This window comes from Eubalaena glacialis, chromosome 20 (assembly GCF_028564815.1).
Source record: "Eubalaena glacialis isolate mEubGla1 chromosome 20, mEubGla1.1.hap2.+ XY, whole genome shotgun sequence".
In the NCBI taxonomy this organism is placed as follows: Eukaryota; Metazoa; Chordata; class Mammalia; order Artiodactyla; family Balaenidae; genus Eubalaena; species Eubalaena glacialis.
This window is the reverse complement of record NC_083735.1, coordinates 9949656-9964526: the sequence shown is the minus strand read 5'-3', so window position 1 is coordinate 9964526 and position 14871 is coordinate 9949656. Positions and strand designations below refer to the sequence as shown.

General features: G+C 37.3%; 1 protein-coding gene across 1 annotated transcript in view; it reads right to left on the bottom strand.

Annotated features, from left to right (window-relative positions):
- Positions 1–14871, bottom strand: part of CSMD1 (CUB and Sushi multiple domains 1) — a 1818880-nt gene that overhangs the window by 112510 nt on the left and 1691499 nt on the right. The window contains exons 44-48 of the mRNA XM_061177359.1: positions 13052–13197; positions 12174–12254; positions 10738–10851; positions 4797–4985; positions 2002–2148 (exon numbers count right to left, since the gene is read on the bottom strand). Of these exons, the coding sequence (XP_061033342.1) occupies positions 2002–2148; positions 4797–4985; positions 10738–10851; positions 12174–12254; positions 13052–13197 (677 nt within the window). The remainder of the gene's footprint in view (positions 1–2001; positions 2149–4796; positions 4986–10737; positions 10852–12173; positions 12255–13051; positions 13198–14871) is intronic.

Genomic DNA, 14871 nt, shown 5'->3' with positions numbered 1-14871 from the left:
TTGTTAATCATGTAGATCAATTATATTGCTCTTACGCCTGACGACCAATGCTTCACACGTGAAAGGCAAACAAAGGTTTGTGATGCAACACGTGCTTATATTACGGGCTGCAGCTCCCTTGCCCACCATGTTACAGTTCAGGGATCTTCACTGAATCACTGCTCTGAAATTACTGGTGATGAACTCCTAGCAGAGGTCATTGACTCATCAAATTTTAAGTGAAAATCTGTTCAAAGATCTATCTGTATCTATTTCTATAGAGAGAAAAATAGATAGGTCCATTCACAGAACAACAGTTTATAGCCTTCTCTAAAATTCTTTTTCCTACTTTCCCAACACCGTTTAACAAAGAGAATCTTCTTGTTCTATAATGAATGAAAATATCCCTTGAAAGACAGAATTCAAAGTATAATCACATCGCCAGGCTACTAAGTAATTTGCCACAGATAAAACAAGATAAATTATGTTCACCATTATTTCCCCTGCACTGTCCATTTTTGCTCATTGGAAATAAATTCAAACAATTCTACAGGTCTGAGTATTTATTTTTTGGAACAAGGAATTTGATGAACACAAATCCAGTCACTGCCCTAATGCTCTCAATACCCATTCGAATGAAGCAATTTCAACTGTGAGCTCTTTGTTGATAAGCTTTTTGAATGGCTACTTTGAGCAAAGGCGGGAAAACAGAAGTCTCAGCATATTTTATTAAACATTATAGAGGAAGCATGAGTGAATTTCATGCCTCCTGTCCTTACATCAAGAGCTATTTCAAAACCCTGATGCTTTTTACCATTTCATGACGTCTACCAATTAGAGAGAGCTAAAATATTCTTAAAACTACTAAGACCTTTCGCTGTTCCTCCCTCAGGGTGTTCCCATCACTGAGGATGTACTACAGACATTGGAATAAGCAACCTCTGGGAGGTGCACTGGTCAATGATATGCACAGAGTGGGCATCTTCCTTGGGAAATATATCTCAATTGTTAGCACGGATATTGTTGAGTGAGACACTGAGAAAAGGTTAGATATTTGCTTATGAGGAATTTAAATTGTCTGTCTACTGCTTTTGCAGGGCAGTATAAACATTAGGTGTCACGCTGGTCACATTGACAAACGTACACAGGATCTAATCTCTCATAAATGTATTAACTGATTTAATTAATATAAAAAACTACTGACAGAAAGTGATTGAAATATATGGGGAAAGAACAAAATAATTTAAATGTTGATAAGGAAATATATATGTAAACGTATTTATTTTGTATATGTTTATATGTGTGTGTGTATATATCTATATGCCATGTCTGCATAAAGATAAAGAGACATACGAATATATAATCAATAAAAAGACGTACTATTAATAATATGTTATTATTACTTATACAATTAAACGCAGGGACTTCCCTGGTGGTCCAGTGGTTAAGAATTCACCTTCCAATGCAGGGAACATGGGTTTGATCCCTGGTGGGGGAAGTAAGGTCCAAGATCGCACATGCCACGGGACAACTAAGCCCGTGTGCCGCAACTAGAGAAGCCCGCGAGCCACAAGGGAGATCCCTGAGTGCCGCAACTAAGACCCAACGCAGCCAAATAAACAAATAAATAAATAAATTTAAATTTAAAAAAATTAAATGCAATATGATTATCTCCTCCTGGTTGTCTCCTTAGCCTTTAAACATACTTTAAAATTAATTTATATTATACTACTTTGTTTTGGGGGGAAATGTCTTTGCTTTCTGTGGCATGCAATTCAATGGTTTATGATTTTAGCAACAAAAAATTTTAATAGTAATCAACAGATAGTTTATTTTCCCTAATGTAGTTTAGAGATATCACTCAGAGTAATTTCCCATCATATGATTTCTATTGAAGTTAATTATTCATCTTCAGAAATTAGGTTTATACTATAAATCTTTATCTATTGTAATTTTTTAATTTAATGCAGATCCTTTGTATTAAAAATACTTTTATATTAAATCTTAACCTCACTTACTAACCTGAATAACGAATCTTGAATCCTTTTTTACTGGTTGCATGATCAGTGGACCAGCGGAGATATAACTGATTACTCTTGCTTGTAAAATTTGACTGTTCACTATGGTTTCCACTCAAGACCACTAACAGAGGACTTTGACCAGAAGAGCCTAAATAAAACAGAAAAAACAAAAAGGTTATGATATGAATTAGCACCTACAAAATGCAGACTACTTTTAGCTTTTGATTAAATTAGAGTCTAGCTATACAATATACAGCTATTTAGTTCCAAAGGAGACAAAGAATTCCAAATAAATAAAGCAGCAGATACATTCTCTGTTAAAAAATAATAATAAAAGAAACAATAGCCAACCAAAATAATTTCAGACATATATGCTACTAATACATAATACTTAAATCGAATAAAAAGTTACCTACAAAACAGGAGTAGTTTAAAAAATGAAAGTAGTTTTTACTATTATTAGTATTTACAACATTGAATGGATATAGGGAATGGAAATTTTCATGCAATACTAGTGAAAGTATAAGTTAGTATAATCACTTTGGAGAGCAATTTGGTAATATCCAATACAATTGAAGGTTTTAATTATATTTTTTATAAACTCCAACATATGTGCACAAGTGTTATTTATACAGCAAAATGTTTATTCCAGCATTTTTATGGCAAAATTTAGATCTTAAGTTGTGGTTTGGGGTTTTAAAAAGGTATTAAAAGTTTTTTCAAAGAAATTCTACACAGCATTTAAAATTAATGAACTAGATAAACATGTATCAGTGTAGGTAATTTTTAAAATAGCATATTGACAAGTGAAATCTGTTTGCAGATAAATATAATATGATAGCAATTGTGTAAATATTCAAAAGTGTGCAATATACAAATTGTGAGTGTGTATGTGTGTGTGAGTGTGTATGTGTAGTCTCTGTTACCAAGATGGAAACTAGCAAGTTCCTCACAAGTGAAGACCACCATCTTTCTTCTGACATCTTTCTCAATTGAGTTCTCTAATGATTAAAGTCCTATTTTGTTTTTAAATTGAGGAATAAGCACTACTGGAGCCGTAGAGAGTAATAAACTCTTGGGTTATTAAAGCTTAAAAATCAATATATTCAACTTTTTTCTTTTTTGGTCAACTCAAGAGCTATAAAAGAGCCACTGTCTTTCAAAAAACAAAACAAAACAGATGCAATGAACATGACATTTACTTCAACAAAAATGCCAACGCTTAAAAAATTATTCATATAAAATTCTGACCTTTCATTTTAGAGAGAACTCTTTGACAGTGAAACACACCTAGTCATAGATCTCTGGTAATTTCGACAGCAACTGCTTTGATATTATCTCTATTATCTATTTTGCTTATGGTTTATAATGGGCTTGATCTGTCTATATTTTGGGAAGATCACACTGTAAATGCTTCAGGCATAAATTATTGATAATGATTTTGCTCCTGAAATGAGAAGACGCAGAAGCACTGCCAGCTAAATTTCAATTCAGCCAAGGTGAAACAAAGGAACAGGCATACATTTAGAGTGATCATGTAAATACATATAACTATATACTGCATGTATAGGAATATGTAAGCATATACACACACAAACACACACACACAGCCCCTGAGGTTAACTGCTTGTCTGTACTTTTTTATGACACCCAATTGGCCTTAAGATAGTTTCCCTGATTCCTCATTGACAAAAGAAGCCCATTTTTGTACTTGGCTAATGCATTACTTCTTCCCACCCTAAAGGCTAAGAGGAGAGTCTTCAGTACTACGTGTCTGTTTTAACGCACCCTTAAAAACCGTCTGAAAATGAAAATATTACCCTTCAGTCCTCTGTTCCTAGGTATATAAGTATGAGTTTAATTTCTAATTCAGCAGATCATCTTTGGAAATACTTAAATTGATTCATCAAGTGTCTATCCATAGAAGCAACTTGACTATTATGATTCATCAAGTCACTAAGAGGCATATAAAGACACAGAGAATCAATTACAGTAATTTTTTTCACTGAATTGATTGTTATTTATCTGAACTCAATGACAAATCCATCAGAACATGTAAAAACCCTGTTATTATGTACAGCTGTAATTGTATCATGGTGTGATATTCTGGGCTATGATAATGCTTCTGTACAAAGAAAAATTATTAACATCAGTTCCATTTCAAATTGACAATTCAACCACATATTACGTTTAAGCATAGCATTGTTATATTAAAAGTTCATTAGAACTGTACAAAAATGCATGACTCATGTTGAAAACAGTATTAGCATTTGTTCAGTAAGCTATTTCACTAATCTAAAAAAACTGTACATTAAAGACTCCTATAGCATTTATCACCCAGAAATCTCTGTGAGCCATTACTTTTATATATTTCTAGTAAAATAATCATTTAGACTGATTAAAGTACTTTTAGCCCTCTTAAATTTCCTAAAATATCTTCTAAATCAATATAATCTTAGAAGAAGGGAAAGGAAGATCTTTTGAAATCATCTACTTCAAAGCCCCACATTAAAGAATTAAAGAATGATTAAAGTTAATTCAGTACATTTTCAGGGTGTGTCACCAGCATCCTAATGGTTTAAAAGTTGCAACATTAGGAACGGCATGGAAATGTTTTACCTACTGCTTGATCTCTGAGACTACACAAGCCCAAGAATAATTCATTTTCTGTTTGGGGGAGATGTAATTTACTTCAAGAAAATATTCAAGTTCTTGCATTACAGAAACATTATAGTGGCGTCCTTATTACATTATGCATAGGTCACTGGTATGTGAACAAAGTTTAAAGAGACTCACCATCAAATACTTCCAGTGCATCAAACTGCTTTTCACTTTGGAAAATGTCCACGAAGATGGTGATGTTGTAGTTTGGTTCCACTCTGATGCTCCACGAGCATGTCTGGGAGTTAAAATAGTTGCCTGGATACCCTGGACTAAGGATGACCCCAGAAGATTCTGTCCGGACTTCACTGGCTGGGCATTGTGCTAAGGAACAACGCACCAGTAAAAGTTTTCCTTAACAAAATGAATCCAACTTCAATAGGATAGTTTCTAACCCTGGATATACAAGCTCATGAAAGAAAAAAACAACAACAACAAAGCAATCCTACTGAGATGTGACCAAATTTAATACAGGACACAAACAGAACAGGAAAGCAACATTGTAACATCACCCTATAATTTAAAACATAATTATGTATAATATATATATGTTGATATACAGATGAGATAGAAGAGATTGGTAGATGATATACAGATGATTGATAGATAGCCATAGATGGATAGATAAATCCTATTTAACTCTAAGGAGAGCAAGAGTCAAAGAGATTAAGTCTGTCAACCCAATCCTAGGGCAGCCAAGCTGAGGTAGCTGTCAACTTGAGAAGAAGCAGCACTGAGCCTGAAAGTTTTCTTTACCTGGAGAAGGTGGAGATGCCATGGTCTGCCTCCTGCTGATCTGCCACTGGTGAGAGAAGGAGGGACCCCTGACATAGGGACAGTTCATACATATGTGCCTTTCACTCCTCATCCACTGTCTATGACTGAATTGCCCACACACCTCACTTAACTTAGGGCAGGTGCCTTGTGGACTCAACTGCAGGATCCCAAGTTTTCAACTAAAGTGTAAGACCTCGCCTTTTCAATGTAATACTACAAAAACATTGTGAAATTATACACGATGATAATAAAATTATATTTATTTCTGCCTTTGATTATGCTTTTAATTATATTTAGAACAGTAAATTTTAAACATTTGATGGGATTGCTTGGGACTGTGATAAGAGGTGAGTCACATGGGACACCTGGGTTTCTACTGTGTAAAGTGGGAGTGATTTCTAATGGGTTAATTTATCGTGAATGAATCATTAAGATAATATGGACACCTTGACACAATTTTCCCTCTCACTTTTTTTCATTATTCAACTACTCCAAGTTAATCACAATAAAACTAATCTGTGTAGGTATGAATGCAAAAGAAAATCACCAAAGTCTCTTAATCAGTCATTTCTCTCATTGCTAATTTAAGTATCCTCCAGAAACAGTTTGTGAATAGAATTACTGAGAGAAAATTATTTCTCTTATTGGTGATGGTTCAACAATAAACAAAGATGTACCAAAATTATTTACAAAATGTTTAAAAAGTTAAATGATCTGCTTTTCCTCAATGGAAAAGAGCTTATATCAAAGGAAGTGTGTCTTATTTGTTGAGTTATCTCCTTTTAATTAATGAAATGTGTATTATTTATGAATACATTTCAAAACCCAAACAGATGAGAAAGCTTACATGTTTTGATTCAAGTGATGGTTAAAAAAAGTATTTTCCCCCCTTTTTTTCATTTAACTTAGTATTCCAATTGAGATGTATCTTAAAATTTAGAAAATGTTTAGGGATAAAATCACCGAAGATGAAACATTTCATAGAACCCTTTTAATAAACAGTATTTTAGGTAGATTTTAAAGTATACTTACAGTGTTAATTAATGGCAAGTAATATAAAAAATAATCTAAACCAAAACACATAGACCAAACAACTTAGTTTAAAAAGTATCTTCTTCTGTGTTGATGGTAAGATCACTCTGTAAAATATATTACGGCCTTTCAGAAATGAACGTGTTGATGTTAATAAAATAAAATAAGTTAGAGTTTTTTCTGTCTGCATGTGTGCAGGGCCTGGGGTTTTAGGATCTCCTGGGACTTGTTTTGAATTTACAATAAGAGCCAGAGGTTGGCTGTAACTAGACAGCAATAAAGCTCCTCCTCAGGGTTATAATCAGATCAAAAACATGCAAATGTTTTTCTTAAATCTAAAGCGCTATGTGGGCAGACAGTGTTACAACGTCTGACCACAGGCCTGCCTGTTGCTGACGTGAAGATGCTACAGAGCACATGTCATTGTGTGTTAATACACGGGAGAAGTAGTTAACCTGCATCTCTGTCCTGAGATTTCATCACCACAACTATAGCTATTAGACAACACTGGGACAGCAGATCACCTGGCAACAGGAAACCATCCACCTGCTGAAATGCACCTGGAGAGCTGAGAGCACAACCCAGGGCGTGATTAGAGATCAGACGCAGATTCTTAAACACAGCTATTCTGATTCCCTGTTTCTGTTTTTTAGAGAAGATAAAATGAAAACATCAGTGAGATTATTTGCTTCATTTCTTTTTACGACCCTTCACGGTATTTCTTTCAGACACACATACTGTTTTGAAGATGCACTGAGTCTGTCTCCAGGTGAGCGGAAGTGCCTCCACTCCTGTGTTTCTCACGCTCCCTCCCATGTGCCCATCCCTTCCCTTCCTCTGGAAACTGTTGCTAGGAGCAACCCCCATTGACAGCGGGAAGGTTTCAGAGACCGCAGGCTCCCCTAAGCTGAGCCCTCCGTGCTAAAAACACCCTGTTTCCCACAGGGGCCATCGGAGACTTCCCACCCCCGGGAAGCATCTGCGTCAGGGTCCTGGCAAAGACGCCTCTGAAAGAACGTGCTGCTGAGACATCGGCTTGAGCTTTGCGTCCCCTCCCTCTGCGCAGTTGCTCCTTTAGCTTACTTTTGGAGAAAAATCCGGTGTGAGCCTTAAAACCCAAAGCACCTTGCAGGGCTTCAGCAAAAGTAATGGACTCAAACATTAGGATTTATAAATAAGATTAACTCTTAAGAGCACATCTAGGTATGAAAGAATTGTGATACGGAGAACTCTGTCACCCGGAGGCCTGGAGACGTGTTATTGTCACACTTATGCTTCCCAAGGAATAGCCACTCTTTGAAGGTCACTGATGGTCTTCAGTGTTCATTGATAATGCATGTTTCCAATTTTTAAAAATAATAACCATTGATGGATTTCCATTGTTTATGGGATGAAGCCACCTGACACTGAAGACCTTTTACAATCTGGCGTCCTTTAGTTTTCCAGCCCACTTAATGCCATTTCCTCAAACACACCCTAACAACAAGCTGCTGGGGGTCACCCCCTCTTTCCTGGATGCCCTATGTCCTTTCACACTTCCAAACCTTTCTTACTGCTTCTCTTCACTTTTTGAAATGCTTCTCTCTTTTTTTAACTTGAGAAGAGTCACTTTCATGATAGCCTTCTGTGCTAAAATATACTTGGCCTCTGTCCCAGGTTCCTGGCACGGAGCTCCCCAAACCCTTGGAATTTCCTGAGGGTTGGGAGTGTCTCTGAATTGAGTTAAACTGTGGGACACTCAGCTGGTGTCTAAAGAAAATGCGAGAATTGCTTGGTGGTGTTGAAAAACATTCCAGACCCTCATTCATTTTTTTTTTTTTCTAAATGAAGGTAAGTATCCAACAAGGTAATATTTATCTGTAAAAAGTATGAACTTTCAGAACAATTTACTCCCATTGTTCCCAAGGAACAATCAACCACCCTAAAGTGGTGATAATTTTCAAAGCAGAACTTCTAAAAGTGTGGTTATGACATTTGAAGAAGTAGAACTCATAACTAGTACAATTTTTCATCAAGAATTTATTGGGGAATTGGCCCCCACTTGAGCCCAATCAAATAATAGAAAAGTACTGGAAGAAAAATGATAATTAAGTGCTTAAGTGTTTAAGTATTTGATAGAAGACATCCGAGTCCCTGTTTCCTTTCTTAAATAATGAGGCGTTTAGGGAATGACACCTAAGATAACTCAGTTCATTCTAAACAAATTTACTCCTGAACTGAAACAGAAGAGAACTAGGTCATCCTACGTAGTAATTCCTAAGAGTTCAGTAGGGCCTGGGGACCTCTGGGCTGAGTACAGGGAGCCTGTCTTGTTAGCTGGACACTGCCTGCAAACGTGTGGGAGCGGAAGTAATTTAGAGAATGATGCCCCTGTTGTGTTGATTTACTCTGTTCCTGGATTGTCATGAATCAATTTCATTTAAGTGAAAACCAGGTTAATCTTGGGGAGAGACAACAGAACGGAGGCATGTTCCTTATTTTTAAAGTAGCATGTTAAATAAACATTTATGCCTTTCTTCATTCATCAGCTAAGACCACCCTTGCTGAAAGTCACCTATTCTGAGAAATTTAAGGCTGTGTTTGGTGGGATTAAAATCTGCCTTCAACATGTGAAGATTTACCTCAGTTAATTTTTATATAAAATGGCAAAAGATGAAACTTTTATACCCACCCCCTCTACCACCTTGAGAAAAGAATCCTCCGGAGATCACTGTCGCTGAGGTAACGTGGTCCTGACACACTGGTTTTTCCAGGAAAAAAATGACATCAGTGTCCTGACTTAGCGCCCCATGCGACCCCCTGCTTCTAACAGAGGCAGCTAGAGGCAGGGTTTCAGCGGCACCGCAACCACAGGGTCCCGCAAGTGTTTAAAGCAAGAGGCAGAGGGCAGGGTGCCCCCTCCTGCGGGCCCACTGGCTCGCACTGGCTCGCACGTGGTTGCAATTCCAAAGTACTTTTTTCTCAGAAACAACCTAAGTTACTTTGGTTATTTAATAATAATTCATTCCAGATTTTCTTCAGGTGTTGAAATTCGTTTCCCTCTATAAGAGTGACTGAAATTCTGCCTCATTAGTAATGAAAATGCACAAAGTTACCAGATATTCTGGAAGAATCAATTCATGGGCCTGAGCACTTGCAAAATCAATACTATTGCAATGCAAAGAAAATTGCCTTTTATAGGGTAGACAATTAACATTACAAATCGCGTAGAATTAATTTAACATTCACTTCATCTTTACACCAATCCCACAAATGATGCAGATAAATGATCCTCATTACACATGATGCTCAGAAGATTAGTAACCAAGGTCACTTGATAATCAAATCTAGACTCTGGGTCTTCTCTTCCTAAATGTTGGCCCTTTTAAATGTTTCACTATCCCTAATATTCAAATTCCCTGAAAGGGGAGAGTTCCATTCTTTAAAGGAAATAAATGTGACTGTGATTTTGAAGTTACAAAATAAAATCTATCTTGGAAAGCTCTTTGACAAGCAACCAGTCATACTTCTGACTTATACTGCGACATTTTAGCTTATTTACGTCTCTTCCAAATCTTTTTTTCTTCCAATAGTGCTTAAAAGTGGTGCCTTTAAGTAATGTATTTTAAATGATCTAATGATATTCAAATCAATTGAATCAATAGATTCAACCTCATATTTTGTTCTGCTATTATATATTATCTGTTATTGCATATGGTCTATGCAATTTAAAGCTGTAAAAATATGAAATGTGTGCATTTATTGTATGCAACATATGTGCATTTCAATGTCTATACATTTTACAGAAAAAAAAGAGTAAACACTAGATAATTTTATGCATGCTAAAGAATTCAGAGGGAAGTGTAGTGATGCCTGCAATTTGCCTTGAATGTATCAAAAATATAGATAGATTAATGGATGGATAGACAGATAATAGAAACGTGACAAAGGATATGTAGTAAACATTAATGGTGGAACTTAGGCAATGGGTATTATTTTTAAATTATTTCAACTTTGCCATATGTATGAAAATTTTCCTGACAAACTGTTGGGAAACAGCAAGACTTCTTATTTGATGTAGGTTTGATTTATTTTGCGGAGCTAGCTAAAAGCAAGGGTAAGATATTTCTGTTAGCGGGTGATTTTAATTGCAATGGAATCGTAACACAGATAGAGACAAATCCAGATGCATACAAAGAAATTCAGACACATACAAGGAAGTTCAGACCAATACAAGTCACACCGTGTTCCGTGTTGAACAAGCATATTTGTAGTATAAACTTCATACCTTCACACGTCGGGAGAGAGCCTTCAAACTGCAGTTGGGCGCCGAGCATACAGGTCAGCGTGTCCGTCCCGGACAGCGTGTACCCAGGGTGGCACTGGTACTTCACGGAGTCTCCTGAAGGAGCCAGCACAGCATATACTTGAAGATTCTGTCTCCAGGACACGCAGCGTGGGAATGTATTAAACACGCATGCGGCTTAAGTGAGTGCGCAAACTGTTTCTGAATCAAGATCGGTATTCATGTGTGGTCTGTTTAATGAAATGGTGTCATTTTCAGTTCTTAATTTATAAAAGTGCTATCTTAAATGTAACCAATATTTCTACAGAAATTATGTAGTAGATTTTTCTTCTTTGATGTGTCTATGTTCATTCCCCTTTGCCCATGGCTACTAAAAAAAAAGAAAAGGAAAGAAGGAAGGAAGGGAGGAAGGAAAGGAAGAAAGAAAGAAAGAAAGAGAGAGAGAGAGGGAGAGAGGGAGGAAGGAAGGAAGAAAGAAAAAGAAAAAGAAAGAAAGAGAGAGAGGGAGGGAGGGAGGGAAGAAGGAAGGAAGGAAGAAAGAGAGAAAGAAAAGAGAAATAGATGCTTGGGATTTAAGGTTGTGCAACAGAATGGCTTTAATGCATCCAGAGAGGGCTATACAATGAAATTGGCCTAATTAGCACAATGTTCTCATTAACTAAGCCCTTAGGAGTAGAGCAGAAATTAGGTCACATGGTTTGACCACTGGTCTGAAACAGGGTGTGACAACAGGACAGAGCATTTGTAACTGAGACAGAGAAATCCTGCATCGCAATAACTATACGGCAAACATACGCCACGGCTGGTTTCCTAATGTGACCTGATGATTGTTTAATGAAACAGATCATTAATATAAAATGAAAAAACAGAATCTCTAAGTATTATCATTAAATGTATTCACCAATTGTATTCCAGTTTCAATGAAAGGTCAATGTTAGACTAATCATTATTTTAGCCACAAATGATTTTTTTCTTCTAGTTCATGAACATGGTTCCCTAACTAAACACCAACATCTGTTTAAGTCTGTCTCTGAAAACTGCTTTTCAGGAGAAAAATACAAACTACTGAGTGATGTAGGGGGAAAATGTGCTCAAAATGACAAAAGCAAAATTCAAACAGAAAAAAAACACTGAAAATCGTGGAGATGAAGAAAGAAAAAGATATTTACTCAATGCATGACCTCTGTGTATAGAGGTCATGCATTGAGTAAATATATTTACTCAATGCAGAATACTCAAAGAAAAGTATTAAAATATTATTAAAATATTAAATTTACTCAAAGAAAAATATTTTTCTTCTCTAGCAAAGCTTTAGGAATATTTCTGACAAATACTCATTTACTTGACTGACTACTGCAGTTGGGTGGGTGTAAAAAAGGTGGATTGAGCTAACGACGTTGTAATGAAGAAAACATTACCTATTTCAAAATCCTCATCCTCAGTAAGCATTTCTGCCTGCGGAACTGCTGGGGGAGGCTGACATTTCTTGAGCTGGAATGCTACATGGTTCATAAAAAACAGTAAGAGCAATTACATTTGCTGAATAAACAGAAATCTTACAACAAGCATTCCTCTTATGTTGTGTTGTTATAATGCTTAGGTACAGGAAAATGTATTTGTAAATCATAGTTTTACGAAAGTCTTGAGCTTCAAATGCTTACAGAATTACTTAATATCAAGGAATATCTAAAATTGAAAGGAAAAAGTATAAAATTTAAAAAATTATAATGTTTAAATAAAAACACTTTACATATATTTGGAATTCTGCAAGAGAAATGGTTCACCCATGGCCTGGTTCCACATCCATGTCTGGTTCTGACATGATCTTCCTCGGTCTCTTGTCCTGAGGAAGTCCATGTGGCAGTCCTCATAAGAGATAAGGGACTGGTATCTTTTTCCCTAAATTATTTAGCATTCATTCTCAAAATCAGTAAAGATTGGCTTGGTTCCCTCTGTAATCACATGACATTTGCTATCGAGGTTCATCTGGAGACGGAGATGAGGAAATCTATGAAAGGTACTAAATGTATTTCAGTGGTCTCCATATCAGAGTTTCACATACAATACACTTATCTTGGAGTAAATCCAAGCTTACTACAAAAGAGATGTGAAATAATAAATACATCAGGAAGAAAAAAGGGTCATGGGAACCTCTGGCATGAAATGAGAGAAAATCCTATTGGTTCTCAGTTGGCAGAATCAAGGAACTTTAGATGGAAACAAGGTTTATGTCAACGCTATGAGAAAAATCAACTGGAATTCTTCGCCTTCATCAACAGAGTGAAAGTACACTGACCATGAAAATTGAGGACAAAGAAACCTCCATTTGAAAAGTCGCTGTGAAACTTCAGCAGGACTTGATTGGTGGAACTGTACGCTGTTTCCAGGGCTGTGTTTCCACTGAAAACTCCCAGCTGAGGTGAATTCTGATCGGGACCGTCCCTAGGGAAGAGAAGGGGAGTCATCTGAAGAGAAAGCTCCTAGTTACAGCTTCAATTAACAACCATTTTCTTCTGACAGTCGGGCTCCATCTCGGTGAAAGACGACGGTCTGACCCCAGGAGCCACCTGAGAAGTCTGGTCTTCAAACCAGAAGCTCGGGCTCACTTGTTCCTCTCACAGCTGACCTTTTCTGAGGCATTTCTGAGACCAGGTCACATTTATTCTAGTGAGGGCAATACCATTTATCAGCTTCTTCCCAAACGTCCACATTTTAAAGTCTAAATTTAGAGTGTCTCTTTAATCACGGGTGAGATTTTTGGAGCTCTTGCTACTGAATTGAAATATTTTAAAAACCTGAATAAAATATTACCATCTTCTAGATACCGTGTTTAGAAATATCAAGATGTTTAATATTCACAGTTGATGGGACTCCAGTCTCTCTGTGTCACGTGCATTTGGACAACAGGGGCTCACTCCGCTGTTGTTACCTGATGAACATTTTCCTCCTACCTCCTAAATCTATCAGTTAATCTGAGTAAACCTGCTGATATTATTGTGTGGATCTTCCTTTTGGTTTTGTCTGTTTTGCTTTGCTTCTGAAATGGCAGCTTCATGTGGTCAACTTAACCTTTTAAGTTGCCCATTCCCACTCATTCCCATGACCGGGATGCCCCTCCCTGTCAAGAGTTATTTCTACAGCCTCAAAGGCTTCTTGGACTCTTCTCCCTTCTCGGCCAGCTGACGTGCTTCCCACACAATGAGACTGCGTATTCTGAAACCAGGATCTGGTCTTGTAATTCTCCTTCTTATAACCCTAAGGTGAATCCTTGTTGCTCTAGGATGAAGCCTGAAATCCTTAACATGATTTATGAGGTTCTGTATGGTCTGCCCTGCTTACCTGGCCAGGTCACCTCTTCTCTCTGGGCTCTCACGAGACTTCAGCCACACCACACCTGGTGTCTCCCAACGCCTGCAACTCTCCCTGTTCTCTTACCTTATAGATTTTCCAATAACTTGAACAACCACTACCTTTACGACAACTTTGCCAACATACACACACACACACACACACACACCACCACACACACACACACACACACACACACACACAACCCTGTTAAGTGTGATTACTCCTTGAGTTTTCAGGGCAGTTTCTTCCAAAAGCACATCCTGGCTCTTCAACTCTGGGTCATGCCCCGACGGTACGCGCTACTTTTTCTACCATAGTTTGACAGAGGAATTGTCATTCCCACTTCCCCCATAAACTCTAACCTCCAAATGCAAAGGTAGGAATAGCCATTCCCATAGATAGGAACATTTAGTCAAGGAGAGTTTAAGTCACTTATCCAGACCACGTGGCTCATTCGATAGGGAGCCAGGGCTACATCCCCACTTAGTATCCCCTACACAGCACATGGGAGGGCAGTTCTGCAAGGTTTATAAAGCACGGAGAGAAAGCTGTGTGTAATCATTTCTGCAATCATTTCTAGAAGCATCAAATTCTTATAATGGCAAAGGATCCTATCAGCTTTTCTTTCAGGAAAAAAAGCCATCACACTTAAAAATGAAAAATAAAACAGGGAATTCCCTGGTGGTCCAGTGGTTAGGACTCCGTGCTTTCACTGCTGAGGGTCCCAGGCTCAATCCCTGGTTGGGGAACTCAGATCCCACAAGC